The sequence below is a fragment of the Embiotoca jacksoni genome, unplaced genomic scaffold, assembly GCF_022577435.1.
Source record: "Embiotoca jacksoni isolate LCO1_2020_lvr unplaced genomic scaffold, fEmbJac1.0.p SCAF_13, whole genome shotgun sequence".
Classification (NCBI taxonomy): Eukaryota; Metazoa; Chordata; class Actinopteri; family Embiotocidae; genus Embiotoca; species Embiotoca jacksoni.
This window is the reverse complement of record NW_027185263.1, coordinates 2,498,864-2,508,339: the sequence shown is the minus strand read 5'-3', so window position 1 is coordinate 2,508,339 and position 9,476 is coordinate 2,498,864. Positions and strand designations below refer to the sequence as shown.

The 9,476-nt window shown below is 43.9% G+C and overlaps 1 protein-coding gene across 2 annotated transcripts; it reads right to left on the bottom strand.

Moving 5' to 3' along the window:
* Window positions 1-688: 688 nt before the first annotated feature.
* On the bottom strand, window positions 689-9,261 carry rcc1l (RCC1 like). 2 transcript variants are annotated; one of them, XM_069145913.1, is made up of 12 exons: window positions 9,120-9,261; window positions 8,027-8,318; window positions 6,956-7,085; window positions 6,687-6,815; window positions 5,092-5,158; window positions 4,853-4,904; window positions 4,438-4,522; window positions 3,761-3,942; window positions 2,987-3,074; window positions 2,363-2,536; window positions 1,605-1,690; window positions 689-1,416 (listed from the first exon to the last, which is right to left on the bottom strand). In XM_069145913.1, exons 2-12 carry the CDS (start codon window positions 8,315-8,317, stop codon window positions 1,339-1,341), a joined length of 1,362 nt encoding a protein of 453 aa, XP_069002014.1. In that variant the 5' UTR covers window position 8,318; window positions 9,120-9,261; the 3' UTR covers window positions 689-1,338. The 2 variants fall into 2 exon arrangements, with proteins under 2 accessions (XP_069002014.1, XP_069002015.1); XM_069145914.1 differs by having other exon boundaries at window positions 1,325-1,416; window positions 1,605-1,752.
* Window positions 9,262-9,476: the final 215 nt, after the last annotated feature.

Sequence of the window (9,476 nt, the reverse complement as noted above, 5' to 3'; positions counted from 1 at the left end):
TCGGTTTTACAAACGTTTCGCGGGACCGCAGAGGTTTCAAAGTGCCACAGCCGACTGTTTGAGATAATCGCAAACTGCGGGAGTCTGTTGAGTAAATCGCTTCCTTCACTGGACACATTTTTCTTGTGTTGCATGTGATGTTTGTGAGTTTTAACCACCTGAAAGCTGGCCGTGTGTTTACCGGCGGGCAGCCTGGGATTTAAATGATAGTTTTTCTGAATCCATCAGTTACACTGAACTCTTCAGAGGAGTCTTCAACCATTCTTTTCCCTCCGAGAGCTTCTTTGACCAAATAAAAGTGTCCGAGAGCTCCTCGTGTTTTGTGACATAGCTGAGCTCCACCCAAACCAGCTGAATAAGCTTATTTTATGTGAACAATAACAAACATACCCCGTGTGAAACTGGAGGGCTTTAAATTTGAAGAGTCCCGACATTCAGCCGAGTAGCTCCGCCCTTCTGTTGCTGACCAGCCGAAAATATTTATTTATTTTATTTACCTAATTTATGAGCAGCTGTTTGTTTCCATCTGTGTGAGAGTCTCTGCTGTGTTTCTGTCCTCTGGTCTCTGTGTGTCTCGCTGTGGGCGGAGCCTCAACCTCTGCCGCACTGACAACAGGTCGATTGATAGCGTCGCTCTCTTGACAGATTAAAAAATATATAAATTATAAAAAAAAATGCTGTTGCCAAATAAAGAAAAGTAGGTTTAATTATGGGAAACAAAGATTAACGTTCGAACTTTCTGCGATCTACTCAGAACCGGGTGACGGGCTACTGGTAGAGAAATGACGATGAAAAATAATCTTGCCACTAACGAATGTTTTTATCATCTAATGTGCAGATTTACTGTTTAGTCGATACAATGTCAAAAAAAAAAGCCCACTTCAGTTTGCTTTGAGTCCAAAGTGACGTTATCAAAATGTCTCGTTTTGTCCAAAAGCACAAAATGTTCAGTTTATGGTGATAAAAAAAACTAAATAAAAAAACTAAAATCCTCTGATCGGAGAAGCTGAAACCAGAATCACAGTTTTTCCTGTATTTGTCTTCAGAAAATGGTCTCAGGAATCAATCGATTGAAGAAAACAGTCGACAAACTGTTTCAGCTCCGGTTGATAAAACCTTCGACGTGTCTCCGGTTTGACCTTCGACGTGTCTCCGGTTTGACCTTCGTGAGCGGCGACAGTCTCGCTGCTGTCGAATTGACCGCTTGACGTCACAACGCGACCGAAGGACACGGGGGTCCGTCACCTGTGGAGAACAGCTGGCTTCAGGACCCCGATCGGTCAGCGGGGGAGGGAGGGAGGGAGGGAGGGGATGTCCAAAAACATCCAGCCTTTCATCTCAGAGGAGGGACTTCACCAGCGCCACCATGTGGTCGACGCCGCACGCTACGTCCAAAACTTGACCCTGCACGGTCACCTGATTGGGGGAGGGGGGGGGGAGGGGGGGGGGGGGGGGGGCGACACACACACACAAAGAGGAGCAGCTCAGAGGAGAATCATGAACATCAGCGAGTGTTTATTCCGATCACAGAACGAAGAAGCGGGAGAGAAAGACATCATAACAGATTTACTCTTTTCATTAATAGTGAATCAGAGTCGTCTTACTCGCCACGGGAAGTACTGGTCGTCTTTCGTCCCGATGCCCAAACAGCCTCGGATATTCTTCCCCCAGACGAAGAGCTCGCCTCGATCTGCAACGCGACCACCACAAACATCAGCACGATGCAAAAGCCGTCCGGTGTCCTTTTCTTTGCTATAACGTCATGAAAAAACTGTTTATACGGTTGGATTTAAGCAATAAAATGGAAATATAAGGAGAGTTTCAGATGTTTATTTTTTTTGACCACTGATGTTTCTGGGAATGAGTCACTGCTCAGTTTGTTTTCAACGTTCCTGCTGTTCTGTGACATCAGAGGAGCAAAGAAACAATCGATGAGGAAGAAGACAGCAAGCTGTTGGAAAATATTCAACAAATTAAGGGAACGCATTCAAGGATACACACGGTCATATTTCATCTTACTCCAACTAATGAATCCTCCGACTGACTTCAGCTCAATCAGAGTATAGAAATATAATCTTTTACATTTTCTGCGCTGATTTGAGCGCGTTACTACGCTCGTAGGCTCAAACAGAAATGTGCACGACTCAGTGCTGTTCACCGTTCACGCGCAACGGGAGCGGTCTCCGATTTTATTTTGGTCCAACCTCGTATTCGATTTTATTGATTCAATTTCACGTTTGTGTGTGAAAAGAATCATTTCCACAACCCAGGAAACAATCAATATTTTTTGTAAAATGACAATTTGAGGCAGGATACGGTAAAAAAAAAAAACACCAAAAAAACCAACCAGAAACGCTCTCACCTGTCACCGCGGCGAAGTGGTTGAGGCCGCACCTGATCCGGCTCACGGCCACCGAGGGGCTGAACTCGGAGCGTCCGAACAGCGTGGAGGGAATCATCTCCGGGGTCGAGGACTCGGACAGCTTCGGGCCTTTTCCCAGAATGCCGAAGCCCCAAACAAATACTTCTCCTTTTTCTGGAAAGATTCAGACACGCACACGTTGTAGGTCGACTCAAGACTGAGAGATGGGATGTGGGGATTCGATATAAAAAATTTTTAAAAAAAAGTCCTCTAAAGGACTTCGCAGACATTGTTTGGGGGGAGTTAACCAAACCTCTGACAGAAAGAAAACACCTCACCAACAAATCCGGAGGAGTAAAAGCTCCGTTTCCTCATCCAATGCAAAGACAGTTGGTGACTGGAAAACTGTAAACGAACCAACAGGCCGGAGCTGCCAAAATGTGGCGTGCGATGCCGCCTAGAGGCCGAGGACGGAGTCGCTGCTCTGAGCTCCAGCTGGAGACTTTGAGGCTTAAAATGTCGAATAAACTATCAGGTTTAAAAAAAATTTTTTTTTAAAAACCGTGTCGGGCGAACGTTCCCGTCCACGTGAAACCGTTTCTCGGTGCGTTCGCGTGAACTGACCGTTGAGGACGGCCACCTGCGTTCCTCCACACGCCGCCTGAACCACCTTCCCGCAGCCTCTCAGAGGAAGACGACGAGGAGAGTTGATCTGAAGGATGAAGAACAAAAAAGAAAAAGATGACACATTCACCCTCTGCAGCATAATAATACACTCTAATGAATGTTTCATGTATTTCATTATATAAATATACGTATTTCATCACCTCCTATTGCAACTAGTCTTTACTTCTGGTATGTTAGTGATGGCATGACTCTGCTATAGTAATATTTTCATTGTTTTCTTCAGACACTTTTTCCATTAACGATTTTCTGACTGTCGGTTTATTCGTACAGCACATTACCACTCGACATGAGTGCTGCACAACAAGGAACACAAGCAAAACCATCTAAAATCAAGTCATTAAAACAAATTAGGCCAAAAAAAAAAAAAAAACTACAAATTAAGAGGCATTAAAAACCAAAACATTTGAAGTGGCAAATGGACAAATTCTTTAGTGGTCTTTAGTGATCAGGCGGCTTTATGGTGACGATTTGTGGGCGTTACAATTAAAAATGTGCAGGTGAGAGCCAGACGAACAAAAGTTTGTGACTTTCAGAATAAGAGTACAAACAGTGTGCCCGAATGACGTTCCATCACACCTCGTGCACCGACGAGCGTCTGCTGTGAACCGAGCAGCTTTTCTGACAGGTGAGCGACAGGTGGAAATAATAACCCAGCACAGCCGCCGAGCAGCGACACGCGAGAGGTCAGAACCTCCTCTCGGGTCTCCTCACCTGCGTTGTCTCGGTGACCGACGCCAGCTGCAGGTACTCGGAGTTTCCCCACCCGTACAGCTGTCCGTCTCTGGAGACGGCCAGGCTGCAGTCTCCGTACGTGCTAATCTGCTGCACCTCCACGCCGGCCAGCTCTCCTCCCACCTCCACCGGGCTGCAGCTGATGTTGTGGTGACCCAGACCTGGAAAATAATCAGCAAACTGTGATCAATTCAATGTTCCAAAATCTCTACTAGCAACCTTCAAAATCAAAATAAAAGATATTTATGAATGACTGCAGCACAGAGATGTTGGATTCATCAGTCATGGTGAATTAGCTGAAGAAGGGTAGTTTTAACCTCCAATCTGCACATTATTTTAACATTTTAATTTGCATTAATCTAGGTTTAAAACAATAAGAATAAAGTTGGCATTTACTTTTTTTGCAGTCACTTTCTCTGCAAAATTTTAAACTTATTTTCTCAGAGAATAACTGCTGGTTGTAATACAATAATAAAAATAATAATAATAATAATGCAATGAAATGAGTCTCTCATTAAATGCATCGAAGAAAAAAAGTGCCCTAAAAACAGAGCCGGGTGTTTGTGTTCAACTTGTGGTAGAAAACAGATTTTATTATTTGACCAATATATATATATATAAATTAAAGTATCCTTTCTGTTGTGAGTTGTACTGACCCGTCTGTCCGTCAGCGCCCCATCCGCAGGCGAACACTTTCCCCGACTCGGTGAGGAAGAGGCTGTGGTCCTGCCCACACGCCACCTGGATGAAAAAAACAAAGAGGCATCAAGTCCAATATGAATGGTGTTAAAATACTCTGAATGTAAAACACCACGCAGATTTAAATATGAAATCAAATCGTCAGGGAAGATTCAACTAACGAACAGGATGAATGTGGGCGAAAATTAGGCGTTTTCTGAATGGACTTCTGACAGGAGACGAGCAGCGTAGCAACACAGCCAACCGGCAGTTTAATGTGTGTATGATACTGCGCAGGTGTTACTGGACTCAAACTAAACTGCATCCGGACACGATGTCGGTGTGACGGCGCCCGGAGGTTCTGGTCCAGAACCATCCGTCTTCGCTGCTCACCTGCACGACCCGGCTGTCGAAGCCGTCCATCTTGTGAATGACATGGCTGCCACTGTTGGAACATGAGAGAGAGGAATAAACGATCCGTTAACCGAAGGAAGACGGCGGTGGCGTCTCCGAGCGACCTTTAACCTCCCGAAGTGAACAGCCCCGGAAGTTAAAGATACCTTTCAACAGGTAGGACTCAGGTGTGTTGAAATAATATTTCCATATTTCTGTACGGAGGCACGAGGACTCACCTGTAGACTTCGTCTTCGACTAGCCGTCGTCCACACTGGCCGTACGCGTTGTTGCCCAAACTGAAAACTACGAAACAGAGAGGGAGGAAGGTGTGAAGGCCTCAGCAGGATGCTTCATATCTGGTTTTATTCATGAATTCAGCTGATTCCAGTTATTGTGGAAAGATTTCAGTGAAATTTCCATCACCAAAAAACAGGATTTTAATAGATTAATAGATAGGAGACTAGATTTCTTTACATTTAGCACAATTAATAAGGTAAGATCTTGAATATGAACACTGAACAGTAATTGAATAAAAGAATGTAAAATTGTCTTTAAAAAGAGGGACATGCAAGCTGCTTCTTTGTCTGTAGTCAAACTTTACATCATTTTATAACAATTAACTTCTTTGAAATTCAATCAAATGACCACAAACAATAACAAAATAACCCCAAAATGACAAAGAGACACAAGAAAGAGACAAAACCACAAACAAAGAGGCACAAGCAGAGCACAAAGAGCAGCAAAATGAACACAAGATACTAAACGACTACAAAAAAGACAGAATATGTCCAGAAAAGAGTTTCAAACGGCTTAAAAGAAATGCAAAATGGCCACAGAAGGGACACAAAAGGACCATAATGAGATGCAAAATGACTACAAAAAGACAAAAAAATTCCGGAAAGAGTTGCAAAGAGACGGAAAAGGGCTCAAAAGAAATGCAAAATGGCCACAAATAGATGCAAAATGACAAGAAAAAGACAGAAATTGTCCAGAAAAACAGTTGAGAGCAATAAAACTGCTGAAAAATGACCGTGAGATGTAAACAAATGTAAAAAGGTTGAAAAAGGACCAAAAAGAGTTGCAAACAAACACTAAACTGAAGCTAAACAACCACAAAGAGACTCAACACATCTGCTCACGAAGGAATAATATTCCTTCCGTAAACTTTACAACAATTAAAACTTTATTTAACATGAAATGTTTATTAGTTTTACTCCTTATTAACACTTGTTGCAGAAAATAAGAAGAAAAGCTTTAGTTTAAAAGGGAAAAGTTGATAAATGACTACAATAAGAGCCGCTGTGCGACACACGTGAACAAGGTGTGTAATACTTCAGCCACACAGGTGATACTCGCGTCATAAAAATATAAAACACACCGAGCTGAATCCGTTAAACAACGTGGCCGAGTGTTACATGGTTACATCATTCTGTTGTCGCGCCAAACATCCTGTAATTAACTGTCTTAACAGCAAAGTGCCCCAAAAAAACCCACAAAAAACCCCTCAAACACACTTTTCAATTTGGCAAATAAACAAAAACATTTATACAACAAAGAACCAGAAAGCGTTCTGCAGATGAAACGTTTCGGTAAAACGAGGCGGCTCGTTCAGCGTGTCAATTCCCAGAATGCACCGGGAGACTCTTAATGGGCTTTTTGGACGAGACTTAACAGGCGCCTGATGGGGAGGATGAAGTGACAGGTGGCTGGAAACAACACAATACCAGGTGTTATGTGGACACGGGGGGGGGGGGGGCATGCACCGCAGCTCAGTGTGTGTGTGTGTGTGTGTGTGTGTGTGTGTGTGTGTGTGTGTGTGTGTGTCTCGTACCTCCCTCTCGGTCGGTGAGGACCAGCGAGTGAGCTCGGCCACACGCCACCTGAAGCACTCTGGTCTGCAGCGGCTCGGTGAGAGGCAGCGCCACCGGGGACGGCTCCAGCACGTAGTCGTAGCTCCGATCTGCACACACGGACGCCGGGAGAGGGAGAGAGAGAGAGAGAGGTGACGGAGGTGAGACGGGCTGCACGGGAAAAAAATACTCGCTATTTAAAAAGAGTTGACAGCAGCAGTATTTCTGAGTCTGTACAAACAAGTCTTACGGCGGCTGTGTTGGGTGCGCTGGAAGCCCAGCTGGGAGTCCTTGTTCAGGCCCATCCCCCAGAGTTTGGACGCGTCTTTGGTCGAGGACGCGATGAGAGTGAAGCCGTAACCGCAAGCGGCGGAAGAGATCTGAGACGAGAGGGGCAGCAGACAAGACCGTTCATACAAAACCATCCGAACATGTCTCCACGCTGTCGTACTCGTAGTCTTCGGTGCTCAAATCTAAATTATCTTCACAGAAGATGCATCAAATGTTTTGCACGTGAGGGTTGTGCAGCCATGAGAAGACGGGTAATAAAATACAAGTCCTGTAATTAATCTCACTGTTCCAGATTGCAAGTTGCAAATAGTAAGTAAACAAAAAAAAAAATATGTGATCATGCGACAAACATCACCTCTAAAGTATCTTTAAAATCATTCATGATAGTATTTTACAGTCCGTCTTAAATTTGGTGAAAAGCAGCCTCGTATATATAGCCGGACCACGTGTGAACCGCCGGAGGGCTTTTAATTTGAAATTCTGGCTTTTAATTTGAAACAATACAGGAAGAAGTGGTAGTTGGCCAACCAACGGTGTAACTTCTTCACTCAGTCAGTGACCGATATTTGTGTTTAAAAGGGATAAGTCGTCATCTTTACTCGCACGTATCTATTTTTAGGTGCATATTCGATAGAAACACTGTAAAGGCCTGGAGGATTAAAAAGGTAAATAATATTGGGGGGAAAAAATGTCAAATAAAGACAACAAACAGGATTAAACTCTCGATTTAATTCACCCACCGTCCTTGAAGATATAATTTATGCCAACTCTCACAATAATCGCATTTAAACTGTGTATTTCTTAATAGTCCCAGAGGCAGTAACGCTTGTAAAAATCTTAAATTTTGATTGAATTATATTATAAAATAAATACAGCCACGGCCCACTGCTATGAAGATGCAGCGGTGTACCTGACTTCGTTCAAAATACATCATTAGACTGATACTTTTATGAAATGACAGCGAACTGGAATGAATGTCAGCAGGAGTCAAACCCCTCGAGGCTGCAGGTGAAGCTGCTGAATCTCGTACCTGCTCCGCCGTCTCCAGGCGGTAAGGCGTGAGCTGGTATTTGCGGGGCTTTTTCCTGCCGCTGTCCGGCACCACGAAGCTGGGGATACCCAGCGCCCCGGTGAAGCTGAAGCCCCACACGAACACCTTGTGGGTCGGCTTCTTGTGCTGCCCGACGTACTGGAAAACCGGACCGCCGCCGCCGTCGCTCCTCTCCTGAGGTCTGGAGGCTTTGCTGAGCGTGGCATGACCGCAGACTCGGAGGCCATTGCTCACGTGTCGAGTGTGAAGGCGCACACACAGAGAGGCCATCCTGTAAGATCAGAAAGACGATGGGACAAGGAATGAACTGGAGGTGTTACTTTTCTATTTACATCATACGTTATCAATTAAAATACACCATAACTGCTACTCATTTCTAATCCAAGCATTATCATAACTGCTCTTTGCATCAGAGTTAAACATTCTGCAGAGAAAGACAAATTCTAGCAAATATTTATAAATACAATTAGAAATAACTGATCGTGTACTGTATAATACAACAGTCAACTGTCCATGAGTGAATTCATTATTAACATATTTGATAAATGAACATATCCTTTAAAAACGTCTGAACCAATGAAGCCGTCCAGTGTACACTGGAAAATATACATTAACAACACCAAACCTGAATCACCGAATCTATCAAATTAACTTTACTTTGGTTTTATGAGGCTGAATATTTAATATTAGGAGACTACAAAGGTTTTAAGAATGGTCAGAGTCTGCTGGTAAATTCGGCATGCAGCTGATCTACAAAAGGTTTTATTAAATGTAATTTACGCCGTAATTTAACAACTCAACATTAGCTAACGCAGCTTGAAAACGATTCATGGACTACTGAATGGACGACCCCGACACTTTGGAAATTACCCTAAAATTACGAGATGTTTGATCTACTGGATCAATGCCGAATTGAAGAACGGCTCATAATCATCGGTTTTAAGCAATTCAATATGCTTTCATACATATTTACGTCCGTCAGTCCTGCGACGAGCATTAAATTGTCAGTAATACGAAGGGAGTGTCACCTCGTGCTCTCTGCCAGGCAGCCACTGAGCTCAAGTCAACTTACCTTCGCTTCCGGTTACGCAGGCGTTTTAAAGTGAGTTTCACGGGCAGAAAAACAAACTTGTGCCGCAATGAAACTGATGTAAACCAACTAAAATGACAAGAAGATATTTCAACGTCATTATCGCGTGTTTATTTATCACCAGTTGACCGAACCCAGGAAGGGGGGAATATTTGTATCCGTTAATCTTAGTCATAGTTAAACGGATGGCGCCCCCTGCTGTACTGGAGTGTGTAGCACAATCACTTTCGACGCCAGGCGTTCTTCATGGGTGGGTTACTGACCGGATCTCCCGGGCACAGACCCAAATATGGACCCAAAAGGTCAGTGGCCGCTGAACCAGAGCCTCTGTTAGAAGTG